The 18,650-nt window shown below is 51.6% G+C and overlaps 1 protein-coding gene and 1 long non-coding RNA gene across 2 annotated transcripts; one reads left to right on the forward strand and one right to left on the reverse strand.

Moving 5' to 3' along the window:
- Positions 1-707: 707 nt before the first annotated feature.
- On the reverse strand, positions 708-12,035 carry DTYMK (deoxythymidylate kinase). Its single transcript, XM_037161433.2, has 5 exons — positions 11,863-12,035; positions 10,819-10,927; positions 6,929-7,019; positions 2,806-3,003; positions 708-1,156 (listed from the first exon to the last, which is right to left on the reverse strand). Exons 1-5 carry the CDS (start codon positions 11,990-11,992, stop codon positions 1,046-1,048), a joined length of 639 nt encoding a protein of 212 aa, XP_037017328.2. The 5' UTR covers positions 11,993-12,035; the 3' UTR covers positions 708-1,045.
- A 152-nt stretch (positions 12,036-12,187) lies between these two features.
- On the forward strand, positions 12,188-18,386 carry LOC128625847 (uncharacterized). The gene is made up of 2 exons (XR_008389679.1): positions 12,188-13,622; positions 13,993-18,386. It is a non-coding gene; the product is annotated as an uncharacterized LOC128625847 (long non-coding RNA).
- The last annotated feature ends 264 nt before the right edge of the window (positions 18,387-18,650 follow it).

Here is an 18,650-nt window from a genome sequence, read left to right on the forward strand (position 1 = left end):
ATCAGGCATCAAGTGACCGGAGTGTCACCAGGCCATCCCTGTGGGTAATCCTGGGACCCTTAAAAGAAAGGGTCGTCTGTGCACAGCTCCTGACTGCTGCTCCTTGAACCTCCCCCTGCACCCCTGTGCACACACAACAGGGACCAGGAGAGAGGGTCAGGCAGCCTGGGCACATCCTGCCCATACCAGCCTCCTGAGTGACAGGGACATGACAGCCAGCCTTTCTGTGGAGCCTGGACAAGCGTGGACGGAGCCTGGTTTGGGGAGCAGGGCCTGGCTGCTGCCACTGTGCAGGACCCTTTTGGCCACACGCAGGTTCTGCCCAGCACTGTCTTGGGATGACTTACAACTCAGGCTTTAAGCAAGTACCACACGGTTTTTTCTGCCCAGAAGCCAGTGTCCTGGCTGTGAAGGGCAGGCACTGGGCCTCCACGCTGCTGTCTGCACCGACAGCTGCCCGCGCAGCTCCGGTGCTTCTCCCAGGAACAGACAGGCCCCGTCCCATCTCAGCGCCAGTGAGGTGGGATGGAATGAGGGCACACTCCCGGCATTCGGGACACAACAAAAAGGACAGCAGAGCCAACAGCCACGTTCAGATGAGACGGGGCCGGGCCAGCACACAGGGCGCCAGGAGCCCAGGCGAGGCCGAGACCGATCAGGGGCCCGTGGGAACCCAGACAGTGGCTGCAGAAAGATCCAGAGAGGCCTTCCACAAGCACTTCGTAATTTTTATTTGTCTGTAAGAAACATCTCAAACTGCCTCCTCTTCAATGATGTTTGGATGTGGTTGTTGCTGAACTTCGGTGAAAAGCGCCTCATTCATCAGCATCCCCACGATGAGGACAGAGGAGGCTGGCGTGACAGACCACGAGGCTGGCGTGACAGACCACGAGGCTGGCGTGACAGACCACGAGGCTGACAGCTCTGCTCGTCGTCGGCCGGTCACCACCCACCATGTTGCGCAGTGCGAGCACTCGGTCCCCACGTTCAGACTTCGACATGGCTCCCGTCTTACAGGACACGAGAGGGGACAGTCCCTCCACGTTTACGCCCACAGCTCCTCCAGTGGCTTCTGTGCAGAAGCCTGGATGGCTTCCTCAGACAGCTTGTGGATCTCCTTGTGAACGTCTTCAATGCTTCTGGAGGCGTCGACCATCTGTTCTCACGGAGGTGTCAGGAGAAAAAAGGGACGATTAACGCTTTTCGCCGTCCTCTGTGCCTGGGCGGCTCTCCGGTGGGATCAGGCTCTGGGAGGGCCCCGTGCAGGCCCCTGAGGGCCCTTCACTGCACACCTTTCTGACCCGCAGCCCCGGCCGGGCAGGAAGGGCGTTGCTCGTGTCCTCGGGATGACGCTGCCCCGCATGCCTGCGGCAGCCCAAGTGCAGGAGCGACGCCTCACCCTGCTCCTGCCCCTTCCTCCCGAGCCCCACGTTCCTGCAGTGCCCCCACACGAGCCCCTTCCCCACCACGAGCAGGGAGCTTAAGCCTGGATGAGGCAGAGCGGGCAGTGCCTGCTGGGCCACACCCCCATACCCCTCCACAACGCTGACGCGTCACGTGCTGTGCCGTGACGCAGAGAGCCCACGAGAAACTGGTCTCCACTGGGAGGGGGATATGGGGACTGCAGCCCCCTCTCGCTATCGACCTAGGTCTCGGCCATGAAGAGCTCTGGGAAGGCTCCTGGGGGTGCAGACCTACTCAAAACCTAGCCCTGCATGAGGTCTGGCGGTGGGAGTGTGAACAGCTTCCTCCAGACCTGTCCTACGAGACAAGGGACTTCTTGCGACCAAGGGAGATGAAACGAGACGAAGACCTGGAAGGACAGATGAGCACCACTTGGATCGGGAGGAAACACACGTTTTGTTTCCGGACTCACTCCCCGCCTGCCTCGTTTGTTGGCTGGTTCCTTGCAGGCGTGGAAGCAGGCTCTGAAGGGGAACCAGTTCAACCCGGTGGGACCGCCTGACTCTGGGTCTGGTGTGAGACACTCTGCTGCACGAGCAAAGGCTGGCTGAGGCCTCGTGCTGTCCCCCTTGGGAGGAAGGAGGGCCCGTGCTCACCCCAGTCGAGACAAATGGCACAGCACGTACAAGAGAGAAACAACCCCGTCCCGTAGCAAGCTCACACCAGCTGAGCCTGGAGCCCAGGCGCTCAGGTGTGCCAGGGACAATGGCAGCGGGGTCAGCCTCAGCATCACCGGTAGGACAGGGCGCGTCTGCAGGGAGGGAGGAGCGAGGCTGACACCTGGCACTGAGGCCGAGGTGCTGGCCGACAAGCTCTGAAGATGGGGAAACGGTCCCGGCGGGAGTGCGTGTTGGGGCTCGAGCACCCCAGGCCAGAGGAGCAGAGTAAGCCGCCATCTCAGACACAGGCATCGTGGACACAGAGGGTCCATCTCGGACCCTCTGCCACGTAGTACGTTGGTGACTTGGGGTTCAAACTGTGCAGGACGGGGGTCTAGAGGGAGGCAGTCCCAACTTCCAACTCGAGGACATAATGAACAGACCACAGGCTAAAGTATGACTCTTCAATAATGTGGACAGTGCCTCAAGCAGCAACTCAGGGACTTCATATTCCGGATGACAAGGTCGCATGGCAGATGCCCAGCAGAGGGGGGAACTGCTCCGGAAAGGGCCCACCAGGGGGACTGCTGCTGTGTGGCTGGTCTCTATTGAACGGTCACCTGACCCACCCACATGGCACCCGATTCCCATGCCACAAAAAGCCACTGAGGATAGGATGTGCCCTATTCCTAAGGGCACCCCATGCTCCCACTGCAACTCTGGCTTTGTGGGTTCTGCTCACCTTCCAGTTCAAGGTCCCGTCCCCCATTAGCTGGTGGAAGCGTTGCAGCACCCGCTCCTGGAAATCCCTGTTCTCATAGCGTTCGCTGCCGAACTCACCCCGCTTCACAGCCTCCTCCGACTGCAGGTGAAGGAACACTACCAGGTCTGGTTTGGGGAGGCCCATGTCGGGCTGCTTGCACCAGTGCAGGCAGAAGTGCTGCAACAGAGAAACCAACAGTCCCAGAAAGAAGCAAAGTGGGGTCTAATATGTGGTTTCAAAATTCACCAAAACAAGGAGCCCTGGCTGGTCTGGCTCAGTGGATTGAGTAGCGGCCTGCGAACCAAAAGGTTGTCAGGGCATGTGCGTGGGTTGTAAGCCAGGTCCCCAGTAGGGGGTGTGCGAAAGACAACCTATTGTTGTATCTCTCACACATAGATGTGTCTCTCCCTCTCTTCCCCTTTAAAAAAATAACTATTTTTAAAATTCATTAAAAAGAGGAAAAAAGAAGCTATCATTTTTTGAGACACCAAGAAGTGCGGCTTCTTACCCAGTAGATTTTCATTTTTTAGACCGTGAATGTTTTGCCGCCTCCCCCCTCCGGTTTGACTTGGCCAGCACACACCCACGTGGCCAGAGAGCGTTGTGGCGGCGGGTTCCTCACTCGCAGGCAGTCATGCTGAGGCAGCCCTGCGCCCTCTGGCCAGGCAGACAGGGAGGCCACATGGCACTGACCCTCGGGGAAACCAGACACAGCAGCCCTGCAGTGGGGAGCAGTGGACCAGGAACGAGTAGAGGGCCCTTGGTCACATACTTCTGCCCACACATCCGCCAGAGTGCTGCCCCCTTTCCACAGACAGGCAGGATGACCAGTGCTCCCAGAAACCCACCGTGCACGTGTTTCCTTGCTCATGCCACTCTAACTCTGGAGTGTCCCACTACTGGAGGAAAAGGCGAGGACTCATAGCCACAAGCCCAGAAGACTTGGGGCTGGAACCCAGCTGTGAGCCCAGGGCTGCACCCAGCTGAGCACTGACCCCGCCGGGCCGTCCCATGGCCTGTACTCAGCAACCCAACAGGAGGACGTGAGGGACCAGCCCACAGGCGCCGCGTCGTCCTTGGTTGTGTCTCCCTCCCGCAGACAGAACCGGAGCCCGGCCCGGTGAGCCTCAGTGGGCTCGGCACTGTCCACAAAGGCAAAGGCACTGCTGTGAGTCCTGGTCAGGGCACCGCCTCGGTTGCAGGTTGGCAACCAATCCACGTCTCTCTCTCTCACATTGACATTTCTCTCCCTTTGTTTTTCCTTCTCTTCCCCTTTCTCTAAAAGCAAGTAAGTACAAATTTTAAAAATGTAAGAAGAGTGAGAGCAGCCCGTGCTTCACAGGAAACTGTTCTCTAAAGGAGGGCCCCAGCCAGCCCCTGAGTGGGAATGAACAGGTTATCACCTGAAGCCCTTGGTGACTTAACCGTCATGGACCTCATCATGAGGTGACCCCACGCTCCCCGAAGAAGCCTTGCGACAATGAAACCAAGACTGTTTTCAGGCCAGGAAGCAGAGGCAGGAACCTAACCGTGGGACCAGATGGAAGGGACGCTGGAGGATAGGCCGCAACGGGACCGTGGCTCAACCCCACAGCCTCTGAGGCACTGAGGGCACATCACAGAATGACTGCTGGAGAACTTTTCTAGGCTGAGGTTATGTTTTTAAAAGTTATTTTGGGCCCTGGCTGGGGTAACTCAGTGGATTGAACGTGGGCCTGGGGACCAAAGGATCAGTTCCCAGTCAGGGCACATGCCTGGGTTGCAGGCCAGTTCCCAGCAGGGGACGCCCAAGAGGCAACCACACATTGATATTTCTCCCCTTCCCCACTAAAGATAAATAAATAAAATCTTTTAAAAATTTATTTTGGGGACGCTTCCGGCCAGGATGGAGGTATAGGCAGATAGGCTTTGCCTCCTCACACCACCAAAAGGACAACAACCAATTTAAGAACAAGAAAACAACCAGAACTGCCAGGAAACTGAACTGTGTGAAAGTCCAACACTGAAGGACCTCAGAAGCATCCAGACTGGTAGGAAGGAGGAGACGGGCGGCCGGACAGAGAGGATGCGCGGCCAGAGCAGCTGGCGGAGCAGCCGGCCCCACATCTGTGTGCGGGTAAATGGAGGAACAGCTGGAGAGCGAGACGGAGCGCACAACCCAGGGCTCCGGCTGGGGAAGTGAAGCCTCAAAACCTCTGGTTGTAAAAACTGTGGGGGTTGTGGCAGCAGGAGAAATTGCCGGTGTCTCAGGAGAGCCCACTGGAGGGTCTCAGGGGGTCCTAGAACATATACGAGCCCATCCCCCCAGGAAGCAGCACCGGGGCGGCACTTAGAAGGGCGCAATTCACTTGTGGGCAGTGGAAGAAGTGACTGAAAGCTGCTGAGAGGCAAGCAAGCAGCACTGTTCTCGCTCCAACCCTCCCCCGACAGGCAGCACCACGATGCAGTGACCTGGGTTGCCCCATCCTGGCGAATTAAGGTTCCACCCCTTACAATGTAACAACTGCACCGAGACAAAGAAACGTGGCCCAAATGAAAACAAACAAACAACAAACAAAAACCAGATCAAAACTCCAGAAAAAGAACTAAGCAATGAGGAGATAGCCAACCTATCAGATGCAGAGTTCAAAACACAGGTAATTAGAATGCTCACAGAAATGGTTGAGTGTGGCAAAACAGTGGAAGAAGTGAAAGCTATGAAAAGTGAAATAACGAAAAATGTACAAGGAACCAACAGTGAAGGGAAGGAAACCAGGACTCACATCAACGGTTTGGAACAGAAATAAACATTGGAAGAAATGTTTATTTCTTCTTTGGAAGAAATAAACATTCAACCAGAACAGAATGAAGAGACAATAATTCAAAATAGGAGGAGAGGCTAAGGAACCTCCAGGACAACTTTAAACAGTCCAACATCTGAATCACAGGAGTGTCAGAGAAGAAGAGGAAGAGCAAGAAATTGAAAACTTATTTGAAAACATAGAGGAGAACTTCCCCAATCTGGCAAAGGAAATAGACTTCCAGGAAGTCCAGGAAGCTCAGAGAGTCCCAAAGAAGTTGGACCCAAAGAGGAACACACCAAGGCACATCATCATTAAGTTACCCGAGATTAAATATAGAGAGAGAATCCTAAAAGAAACAAAAGAAAAGGGGACAGTCACCCACAAAGTTCCCGTAAGACTGTCACCTGATTTCTCACAAGAAACTTTGCAGGCAAGAAGGGGCTGGAAAGAAGTATTCAAAGTCATGAAAGGCAGGTACCTACATCCAAAATGACTCTATCCAGCAAAGCTTATCATTTAGACTGGAAGGACAGATAAAGTGCTTCCCAGATAAGGTCAAGTTCAAGGAGTTCAACACCAACCAAGCCCTTATTATATGAAATGTTAAAAGACTTATCTAAGAAAGAAGATCAAAAATTATGAACAGTAAAATGACGACAAACTCACAACTAAAAGTAAAAACAAAAATGAACTAAGCAAACAACTAGAACAGGAAGACAGTCACAGAAATGGAGATCACAGGGAGGATCATGGGGAAGGGTGGGGAAGGTCCAGGGAATAAGAAGCATAAATGGTTGGCACAAAATAAGGGGAAGCGAAGATACGGGAAATAGAGAAGACAAAGAACTTAACGGGCATGAACTAAGCGAGGGGTAATGCTGGTGGGAGGGTGATACAGGGCGGAGGAGAATAAAGGGGAGAAAAAAATGGGACAACTCTAATAGCACAATCAACAGAATATACTAAAAACAGTTATTTTGGCGATGTGCACTGGAGCACTTATGAAGCACACGACAGAGTGTGGTGGGTCAGTCTCCTCTGCTGGTACAGATCTGAAACTTTCTAAACAAAAAGCAGAGGGAAGGAGGCAGCGCAGCCGCTGCCATTCTGCCAGGTCAAGGAGAAGCCTGCTGTCTGGACACGTGACGGGAAAGCAGCTGCAGCTGCACACGTGCTTGCCGTTCCCTCGATAAAGGCCAGATTCCCACGAACGGACATGAGGACCATGGGAGTCACGGTGCGATGCTTGGGCTTGCAGGCCCGAGCCGTGCTCTGGACGGTCACACCTGGCGGCTTCCTCCAGGCTGAGCAACACTCACCTCTTTGGCACTGGTGAAGGCAACGCCAGAAAACGCGTATCTGTCCACGACGAGTGTGACACCCTGACTTAGCTTCTCCTTCATTAATGGCCTAAAAAACAGAAAATGCTTCTGAGCCACAGATCTGGCTCCACAGCCACAGAACTGTCCCTCTGAGGACGTGGTTCAGCAATTCAGTCACCACAGGGATTATGGGACAGTGACTTGTGACTTTACTCCTATTTAAAAAGCTCTAGATCTTTTCTTAGAAGATGCCAGCAAAGCCCAACATGAAAGACGAGTCCCCTGATGAATCTCAGGCATCGGAGTGGGCAGGGGGGAGGGGCGGGAGGGCTGGCTGGAGCCAGGAGGCAATGCAGGGGCTTGTGCCTTCCCCATGGGTGGGAGGCCACTGACTTCTCACCCAGGTGAGAGCAGCCTAGAAAGATGTGCAGAGGGCGCTGACATCAGCACGGAGCACTGCTTGCACTTTGGGGAACAGAAGGACGTGTGACACCCGTGACCTGGCGAAGCCCACAGGAGACTGGGGGGGGGGGGGCGCACCTGCAACAGCCCGATGCAGTTATCATAGCCTCACCTGCAGTTTCAAACCATTGAAATGCTGCCTAGTCCACAAACAGGAAGCACGGCACGTGCACGACAGAGATGACGCAACTTTGTAAAGAATGAGGAAGACGCCCATCAGGAGATACTAACCAGTCCCCTAACAGGTCGCTAAGGAAACAAAGTACAACCAGGTGCACACGGCCAGCTTCCTTTTCTACAAGGTGAATCAGGACAACACATACACACCTGCTTTTTCGGTAAAAAGTGAAAAATAAGAAAAATTGGGAGGGGACACTATTCCCCATGGGGTAGTACAGGCAGGTGTGGGAGGAGGGGAATGGGCCGGGCAGCGACCTATTTCGTATGGTTTGGATACTTAGAACCATGTTTTGTGTATTCAAAAACCAAAATTAAATCAAGGATGGAAGAAACCCTAAAATTGCACAGTTGACATCCCACGTGGACACGGCACTCTGTGCCCTCCTGCTAATGTGTACCAGCCCTGGCCACGAGGCCGGCTCCGAGGTGTGGGCTGCAGACAGGACACGGCGGGGCCAGGAGCCTGGGGTGGTAGGCAGGGTCAGCGTGAACTCCTGAGCTGCCCCTCTTACATGCAGGGGATGCCCGACAGCAGACGGTACCAAACCCTGCATCTGTTTTTTCCTTGTACGCACATACTTTTAAGTTAGTCCATAACTTAAGCAGTTTCACACATAGACTCATTCCTGCCGTATACTGACCTCAGTACACAACATTCTTTCCTTGAGCGAACTTTCACCATTCACTTAAAGGAAGCCCTTTATGGTCTCTCCAGTGAATCTGAGTCACCAGCACCTGTCTCGTGAGCTCTGGGGGCCATTGTGAAACAGAATAAGCGTGACGTGAACGCAGGCACCGCCATGCCACGACGGCCGGTCTGATGGCTGAGATGGCGACGGAGCGACCAAACAGACAGCGTCCACGCTGGGCAAAGGCCGAGTCCCATCCCAGGAGGGACGGCAGACAGCTTTGAGATTTCATCCTGCTACTCAGAATGGTGCAATTTTAAAGTTCTGAATTGCTTATTTCTGGAATTTCTCATTTACTGTTTTCAGACCATGCTGAGCTTGGGGAACTGAAAGTGAGACAACCGCAGATGAAGTGGTGGCACAGAGCAGATAATCCCCACGGGCGGTGGGTACCCTGGTGCCCTGAGGTGGGTCTAAACACCACTCTCCACTGCAAGAAGCCTAAACCTGTTATGCCGACATCACATTCTCAACACTCGAGGCCCAGGAAAGCAGCACATGGGCACAGGGCCAGCTTGCAGAGCCTCCCGCCCGCCGCGTGTGGAGGGACCTGAACAGTGAACAACAGGAATGGCTTGTGACCGAGTGAAAGACACTTGTGCATCCACACTGATGCAGGATGGGCAGGGAGCCTGGAAAGCTCCTCCTCACACAGGGCCAACCCTCGTGACCGTGAGGAGCGGGGTCCGAAAGTCACCATCTGAAACCACATGGCTGCCCGGGACCGTCAGCGACTGCGACAGCGGAGGGTCCGAGTTTGCTGAGGAAGGGGTGTCCACATAGTTCTGTGGCACTTCCCCTTCTGTTAACAGGAGACAGTCACTCAGTGGGAGGGCCTGGCCAGTGCCCTCCTCACAATGGTCCAGGGGGCCTCCTGCCAACCCAGTGCTCTCAGGACCCAGGCGCCTTACTTCTATGGTGTCCCTGCCAAGACTGTACACCTAAGTCTGCTTGTGAGGCAACAGCAAACGAATGCTGCACTTTATAATGAACAGCCTGTGATTCTTTTAGAGTGTGAATGAGTGATCAATGTGGCAAATGTTAATTATAGGGGAAGGCTGGTGAAGGGCAAATGGGAATTCTTGGCACTATTCCTACAACTTTTCCAGTTGATTGAAATGATTTCCAAATCAAGTTTAAAACCAGGTAGAGAGGAAACTACTAAACTGTTGCAGGAAGTAAGAGCGATCCCCAGTTTCTACGAGTGAGCTCCTGCATGGGGTGTAGATGGCTGTAGCTGGTCAGCAGGCCTTGATAAAATGCCTGCTGGGACCACCACCTACCCAGTTCAGAATCAGCAAAGCTAAGGATGAAGATTAAATCACTGGAGAGAACAACCAGTTCCTCACAAAGTGCTTCAAGTACCAGGGTGAATTCCAAACAGCAAGGGCACACTGAGCACTGCCTGCCTAGCCAACAAGTGACTCCCCCCACGCCAGGCCTCCAAGGGCACTAGTGTGGCTGAGGGCTGAACAAGACCAAGGTCACACAGATGGTGGACAAGGGTGCCAAATAGTGAACTCTGGCATCTGACCTGTCACCCAAGGACTTTCGGGTCTCAGAAACATTGTGACGGTAATGGCTCGAATGGTCTGTAGGGGAAGCTGTGGGCATTGGGGCAGAACAGGACAACCAAGGTGCACAGTCCTTTATAGCCCAGATAAGAACGCTATTTAGGAGGTCAGCATTATTTCTCACTTTTGAATTGCGCTTATATTGCTTTTTTTTAGAGCCAAAAAACCCAAATCAGAACAATTATATCCATAAACTGTGAGTGTAAAATTATAATATAACACTGGTCTCAGAGTCTTACATTGAGGAAGGCCTTTCCAAGCAAGACAGCAAGTGAAGCAGAGAGAAGAGCAGGCTTGCCTGGAAGGAGGACACAAAACTCCTGACTGTCCATCAGCACCCGCTGTGAACACCCTTCCAGCAAGCAGGCTACAGCGCTAGGGCAGAGTGAGGCAGGTTGGCCTCCGTCAGACGCCACGGGCCTGCTGGGCAGCTAGAAAGCAGCTGCGAAATGGCTTGTATGCTGGGGCTCCATTTATTTAAAACAAAGCAACTCAAGTGATGTGTGCTATCTACATACAAGTAAAGGGAAATAAGAGCCCATACAAACACACACCCCATCGGTCAACAAGCAGTGAAACGTTGAGAGGAGGACACTACGAAGATGATGGGGATGGGAATGGGGCGGGAGAGGATGGAACACTAACCTGAACCCTAAACTTCAGTTACTTAAAGAGCCAAACGAGAAGGCTAGGGGAGCAGGAGGGACAGGGGTATGGAGCATGTGAGTACTTTTTGATTAGCTTTTCTGTGTCCCTAAAGCTATCAAAAGAAAACTAACTACAAAGAAGGGGCAGGCAGGAGGAAGCAAAGGCATAAATCATGCTCTCTGGTAACACACAGCCATTAGACCCTGGACGTGGGGCTGGCAAATAAAAGAACCTTGTAACTATCCATACAGCCTCCACCTCACTGTCAACACCACACAGAGGCAGGCGCTGCATCCACCCCCACTTGAATGTTGAGAAGGGGCATTGCTTTTACACTTGTTCCCAGCGGTTCGCAGAGAAAAGCAGGTGCACGGCATGATCCTCCACTTCGCTCTTCTTTTTCAAGTAAGAATTTAGGAGTTTGCCAATTTCAGTTGATCTTTCTAAAAAGAAAGAGAAAAACCATAAAAGTGAGGCTTTCTACTTAAATTAGAATAGTTTGGACTGAACTTCTGGTCCTGGACTCAAGTCTAAGTTCTAGTTTTGTTTTACTACATCTCTTCACAGGTTGAGACCTGAGGCCACGGGAATTTTCCTGAGAAAGCGCAGTAGCACACATTCTGGCGGGAAATGCTGGGGGCGGGGAGCTCGGTAGAAAGCCAGTACCTCAAGGCGAAGTGTGTTTAACATCTGCAGAGTGACTACCCTCAAGATCAGTACGACAATCAAAACGGAACTTCCCCCACTTCTTTATCCTGGTTTTGTGACCTTAAGCTGTCTTTTGATTATCTGAATAATGATACTTTTAAGCACTTCCAAGATCAACATTTTACTTTCAAAACTAAAAATATGCCACAAAACCCCCCAGAGGATAAACAGCAAAACAAAACAAGACGCTGGGACATGGATTACAAAACAGCGCCGGCGAAGTTCTGTGGATGACAGTCTGGACTGCGAGGACAGTTTCTCGGGTGTCCACGCCCTTCCCACCTGTGCCCTTTCCTGTCCTCCAGCTACAGATCAATGCACAACAGCACAGACGCAGCGCAGCCGAGGGACAGGGCACAGCGACCGTAGGAACCACTAAGGAGAAAGCCCAGAGTAAAGACGACGCCCGCGGCGCTCAGCTAAGTCTGCTTCACCCGGGCCGACTAAAGGGAGGATGCTGGTGAGGCTCGATGTCTTCGATTCCGGACCGCTTTAAAAGAGGCGATCTCCCTATCCGCCCTCAACCACAGACGCTACAGATTCGGGAAACCGGACGGGGCGAGCTTGGCGAACACTTTCGGTCCCTGGGCCCCGGCTCTCCCGCTGGCCCCCAAACCTCCAGCTCCCCGAACTTTCCCGCCCGTCAGGACCGCCCGCGCGCCCCACCCACCCGGGAAGTGCAGCAGCTCCGCGCGGTGGCCATCTGCGCACAGCGCTTCCACCAGCTTGCCACTCTGCGTGCTCTTCCCGGCGCGATCTAAGCCTTCCAGCACGATGAGAGCCCCGCGCCGGCCCGCCATCGCCCGCCTTCTGCAGCCCGCCTTCGCCCCTGGTCGCTGCGCTTCAGAAGGCCTTCGAGAGTTCCTATTGGCTGACGTCAGCCGCGGGCACTGGGAATGGCTGAAATGGGACAAGGGGTGGGGACGCTCACTGGGATTGGCTGATATTTCAAGGCGTTGATCGGATTGGCTGGGACAAATGGCCTTTTCCGGTGGAGTCTCCGCCTTCTAGGCCGGAAGCCTGGCCCTCGGACACTGGAGCAGGCCTCCCAGGTTGCGTTCTGAGTGCGGGCGGTGGCGCGCGGTTTGGAGGGGGTCTGCGGCGAATCCGCGTAGAGTTGCGGTGGAAGGGCGGCGCGGGCCGCCGTTGGAGATCCCGAGCAGGTCGCGTAGTTGTAGCGCGCGCCGAGCCGACGGCGTCCTGCACCCCGGGCAGGACTGTCTGCACCCGGCCACGCGGCAGCCCTAGAGAAACAATCCTGGTCATTTTCGGTGCTAATGCTCGGGCCTTCAAAGGTCCGTGACTCCCACTTGCAAAGACGACACTGCAAACCCTCAGAGAGAGAGGAGAGAAGAGAAGGGGCACCGACAGTCTGTGTCCCAGTCTGTCCTGTCGGCACCGACCAGGAGCGGGGAACGATCACTGCCTTGGAGAGGCGACACGTGTAGTGTGAGACAAGCCCCGGCATCTAGAGAGCGCTTAATAATGTTCGTTGTGACGTCTCAGGACATCAAGCTGCGGGGGCGTCTTCCAGGTGGCACTGCGCACTTAGAGGGCTGCCTTTCTCTCCCAACAAGGGCACTGTTCTCGAGAGAGGGTCCTGTCCTCCAACCCGTCTAAACCAAACCCCTCGAAGGCCCATCCCCGATACTATCCCATTGTGGGGGCACAAACATTCAGACCCGAGCAAGCCAGGAGCTACGTGTCCCTTTGGGTTAGGTTGCGGGTGACAGGCGCTAGTGCAAACTCTGGAGGCCACTGTTTCGGGGAGGTGGACAAGAGGTTCCAGGCTGTTCTCCAGTGAGCTGTTGGAACCACCTACCTCACTGCTGCAGAGCGAGAGGGCCTTGGGTTGAGAATGGCCGAGTTCCCCCGCCAGCCCAGACTGCCCGCTGTCCTATGCTTGCGCCGAGGCTCTTGGTGTGTTTTCGATCTTTCCTTCTGGTTCCCTCGGTGGTTGCGCAAGCCCCTGATGGCAGTGCTATCCAAGATACAGCAGCTTTATGTCTTCCTGACTGACCCCTCCCTGATTTAGTCTTGAGTTTTGGAAGAGTGATAGATTATATTGCTTCAAATTATTGCTTCCCCTCTTGATGTTGAGCCTGGCCATGTGACTTCCAACCCTGCTGTAAAGTAACTGCAGCACTAGTTCAGCCACAAGCTTCAACAGCAGTTGGTTGTGTGGTTGGCCAGTGCCCCTCCTGACCCCAACCTGGAAGCAGCAAGTATACAATGAGGGCTGCTTTTGCACCTTGATTCACAAATGTTCATCTTTGCCCCGTGAACTACAATGAAGACATCCAGCCACAGTAGCACCAGCAAAAAATAAACTTGTGACTCAAGTCTTAGAGACTTCAGAGACTTGTGGGTTCCTAGTTACTGTAACACAACCTAATGAAAGCTCATGACACAAAGACTTGCCTTATGGAGGTAAGCAATATCCTGTCATCTGATTGATGTCTTGTTCTAAAACGTCCATCTCCTTGCTGTCAAAGAGACAAAGGGGTTAGAGTAGGGGACAAAAGAGAACCCTCCCAGTGTTGGACAAGTCCCATGACAGCCTTGTAGGACCAGCGTGCGGGGCAGATGGGAACATTTGTGAACGCACAGCTTTTCTGGTCACTCATGAAAATGGAGGGGACCTGGCTAATGGGGCCTTGCATGCTGGTTGGGGACTAGGTGCCCTTTTGATTGGGAAAATTGCTAAGCTAGTGCAAGTTTGTCATTAAACTACAACAAGCAACTTTGTTTCCACCTCTTCCAACACATCATGCCTCTTTTTTATTTTATTTACTTTTAGACGGAGAGAAACAGGGTTGTGTGAGAGAAGCATCGATTGGTTGGTTGCCTCTCACACGCCCCCAACCACGGACTGGCCCACAACCCAGGCGTGTGCCCTGACCAAGAATCAAACTGGCGACCCTCAGGTTCGAAGGCTGGTGCCATATAAGCCAGGGCTTTCTTCTTCTTCTGTTTTTAGTCAGGATGCCTTTACACATATCTGAATACCAGCCTAACTGGTGTTTAATTATTTCACATGACACAAAATCCAGATTAGGCCGCCAAGAGCTGCTTCTGCTGCTCAGTGATGTTGAATGTTGTCAAATGATGAAAGTGCCTTAGTGGCTTTCTTGGCTTTTCCTTCCTGGTCACTGTGACCTCAGCATCCCTAGGCCTGCAGTCCTGATCTCGTGGCCCAGACACGGGCCTACGTGACCCTGTGTACCTGGACAGTCTCCTCCGTGCCCTGTGGCCCTGACATGTTTTGGGACTGGAGTGGTGCAAGTACCACATCTGTAGGTGCTGGGGTCTGTTCACACCACCTTCTGACTGGCAGGAGGCATGAGGGTGCCCACTCTGGAGGACAGGGCAGGATGCCGGGTCTGAGTGTGCTTGGGGACAGGCAAAACAAAACTGGTCCTAAGTTGCCAACTGCTGAAACTGGCCAGTGGGCGCCTGGTGTTGAATAGGTTCTACTTCTGTGTTTGAGGTTTTCCATTTGAAAAAAAAGGCCTTGTGCTGTGCTGTGTCTCAGTGTGCTGCACCTTCCATCTCACGAGAGGTGTGGGGCATGGCAGTCATCCCCCAGTCTCTCCGCTGGGCTGACATGACAAACACCACAGACAGTTCTGGAGGCTGGAAGGATGGTGTCGGTCAGAGCTCTCCCTCTTGGCGCAGACGACTGCATCCTCACTGGGACTTCCCATTGTGCAGGTGTGTGGGGACAGAGAAAGAGACCTCTGGTATCTGTTCCTTTTAACTTCCTCCCCAAGTACATTGGGGGTTAGAAGTTCAGCCTATGAATTTTGGGGTGATAGCCAGTCCATGGCACTCACCTGCTTTCAGAAGAAGTGTGCTGGGCGCATCGCTGCCCTGCCAAAATCCATTTCCTAGCCTCCCTTGCAGTTGGATGTCGCCTGGAAACTAAGTTACCAGCAATGAAATGTGAGAAGCGGCACATGCTCCTTCACATAGCAGAATGAACACTACCCTCTTCTTGCCCTGCCTTTCTTGCAACCCAGCCTCGACCATCAGCGAGGCCCTTTGGGAGCAGACACTATGCAGGAAGGAACCTGGGTTCCTGTGACCCGTGGGCATGGCTCTCTTCCCTGGACTATTATATGAGAAATACAATTCTGTTCTGAGCCACTGGATTTGGCTGGGTTCCTTGGTAAGAAGAGTAGCTTAGTCTTCCCCTAAAGCTCTGGTTCTCAACTGGGGGGCATTCTGACTGTCACAGCTTTGGTAGGGTTTCTCACAGCACCTATCGAGTGGAGGCCAGGGATGCTGTAAACAGCCTACAAGGCACCAGACAGGTCCCCACGGCAGAGTATCGGGCCCCAAATGTCAATAGTACCTGCTCTGGAGTAAATAGCAATGAAAAGACATAATAATGGAGTCATCTTTCATTTTGGCAGCTTCTAAAGCAGGGTCTCTGTATGAGAACTCATCACTTGCATGAGTGAAAAACTGCTACCTGAAAGAAGTTATTTTTGATGTATAATATATGAAGGGCATGATATGTGATTTATTCTGTATAATAATAAAGAATTACATTTTTAGATGAATGGCATGAAGACCAGTTTCCCCATGGATAATGGGGAAAGGACAGAAAATGACAGAACAGCTCAGAGTGGTGTGGCTCAGTGGGCTGCACGTTGTCCTGCAGCTTGAGGTTGGATCCACACTCAGGCCACAGGCCTGGGTTGCAGGCCAGGTCCCCAACTGGGGGTGTGTGAGCAGCAACTAATCAGTGATTCTCTCATATCTATGTTTCTCTCTCTTTCTTACTCCCTTCCCCTTTCTCTAAAAATAAATAATCTTTTAAAAAAGGGAATGACAGAACAACAAATAGTCAATGAATATGTAAGCTTATGTTTAGCTTCACTTAAAATCAAAGAAATACAAATGAAAACACTGAGGTGGTTTTTTGGTTATTTCTCTTCTGTCACGTTAGCAACGATGAAAAAAAAGCCCGATGCAATCAAGGGGTGTTTCTGCACTTTACCAAATGTGGAAACACACTCAGCGGAGTGTCAGTTCATTTAAAAGTATCAGTACTCAGAATGGACAGTACTCTTTGAACCAGCAATACCATTTCTTTTTTATTGATTTTAGAGACAGAGGGAAACATCAGTGTGTTGTTCCACTTATTGATGTATTCGTTGGTTGATTCTTGTATGTGCCCTGATCAGGGATCAAACCCACAACCTTGGTGTATTGGGATGATGCTCTAACCAACTGACCTACTTGGCCAGGCGGCAATACCATTTCTCAGCACTTATCCTAAAGAACTAATAAGACTATGTGGTAGATTAAAGATGTTCACAATCTTGGTGCCCCTCCCATTGAGAAGTTGCATCTAATTTCTTCTCTCCTCAAATCTGGCTTGGCCCCAAAGAGTTGCTTAACCAATAGCATGTCATGAGGTGATGTCTTCAGACAACCAAGGTGAAGTCACAAAGAGTCTTGTAGCTTCTACTGGGGCTTCCCAGGGCTCTTCAGAAGCCTGGAGCTGCCACCTGGGAACCCTGGCCCAGAGGCCGCATGTAGGTGCCAGTTGGATGCAGCCCTGCAGCCACCCCAGTGATCTCTACGGTATCACAGAGAAGAGCAGAATCACCCAACTGAGCTCCACCGGAATGCTTGACTCATAAACCTTGTGGGCTACAATAAAAGGCTGCTTTTAAAACACGAAGTTTTCAGGTGGTTCATTATGTGCCACCTGGGAAAAACATGTAATGGGGAAAAACAGATACCTACAGCTGTGTGATCCAATCAACGTTCACCAGAGCACTTTTTACAGTAATATTGTACATCTGTAGGGAGCTTGTTGAAATGGCGTACACCAACACAATGCAGTGTATCTAGTAAACAGGATGATGTAGAATTGAGCAAAACATGGCTAGAATTCATGAAGCATATTAAGTGAAAAATGTACATTGGAAAAGTGGATAATGTGACTCACCAAGGAGAAAACAAATGGCCCAAATGAAAAGTGGGCAAAAGATCTGAATAGACACCTCACCAAAGAAATAATCCTGGCAACTATGCATGGGAAAAGGTGCGTAAGGTCACGTTGTTGGAGAATTGGAAATAAAAGACACCTCCACACCCCTATTAGAATGACAGCTCGGAAGACTGACAAATGCTGGCAAGGATGTGGAGCAGCAGAAACTCATTCATTGGTTATGGGACTGCAACATGGTGCAGCCGCTGTGGAAGGCAGTTTGCAGTTTCTTTTTATTTTTGCAGTTTCTTATAAAACTAAGTGTAATATCATAGTATTTTCTAGCATCACAGAAAACCATGTCCAAACAAAACCTGTGTATGAACGAACACAGCAGCTTTATTTGTAATTGACAAAACTTGAAAGCAACCTAGATGTCCTTAAAGAAGTGAATGCACAAACTGTGATACCTACAGCAAATGAAATATTTGGACATTAATAAGAAGGAAGCTGCCCTGGTCAGGTACCTCAATTGGTTAAGAGTGTCGTCCCGATAGGCCAAGGTTGTGGGTTTGATCCCTGGTCAGGGCACATACAAGAATCAACCAATGAATGCATCAGTAAGTGGAACAACTAACCAATGTTTCTCTCTCTCTCTCTTCCCCTGTCTTCTAAAATAAATACATTAAAAAAAGAAGAAAGAAGCTATCAAGCCAGGAAAGGGCACGGAGGAAACAAATGCATATTACTAAGTGAAAGAAGCTAATATGAAAGGGTTACATACTATATAATTCCAACTATATGACATTCTGGAAATCCAAAACTATAGAGACACTAGAAAGATCCATGGCTGCCAGACGTTTTGGGGGGAGGAGGGATGAGTACATGGAGCACAGGGTATTAGATTCTGCATGTCATTGTGATGGTGGCTACTTAACATAATCATACAACAGAGTGAACCTGAATATAAACTACAGACTTCAGTTAATAATAATGTATCACTCTTGTTGGTGGGGCTCAGTAGGTTGAGTGTCAGCCTGCAAATCAGAAGGTTTCAGTTCAGTTCCAGCCAGGGCACACGCCTGGATTATGGGCCAGGTCTCTAGTTGGGGGCATGCAAGAAGCAACCAAGCAATGTTTCTCTCACACATCTATGTTTCTCTCCCTCTCTTTCTCCCTCCCTTCCCCTCTCTCTAAAAAGTAAAATCTTAAATAAAAATAATGTGTCAATATGGTTTCATCAACTGTAATAAGTGTACCAGATCAGTACTGTTTATGAGGGAAAACTGTGTGTGTGAAGGGGGTACACAGAAACTCTATTTTCTTAGCAATTTTCCTGTGAACCCAAATCTACTCTGAAAAATAAAGTCTATTAAAAAAAAATCCAATGGAGTAGCTCAGTGGATTGAGGGCCAGCCTGTGAACCAAAAGGTCGCCAGTTTGATTTCCAGTCAGGAGACATGCCTGGGTGGGTTGCCAGCCAGGTCCCCAGTAGGGGGCAAGCGAGA

This window comes from Artibeus jamaicensis, unplaced genomic scaffold (genome assembly GCF_021234435.1).
Source record: "Artibeus jamaicensis isolate MK-2021 breed Jamaican fruit bat unplaced genomic scaffold, CSHL_Jam_final contig_944, whole genome shotgun sequence".
NCBI lineage: Eukaryota > Metazoa > Chordata > Mammalia > Chiroptera > Phyllostomidae > Artibeus > Artibeus jamaicensis.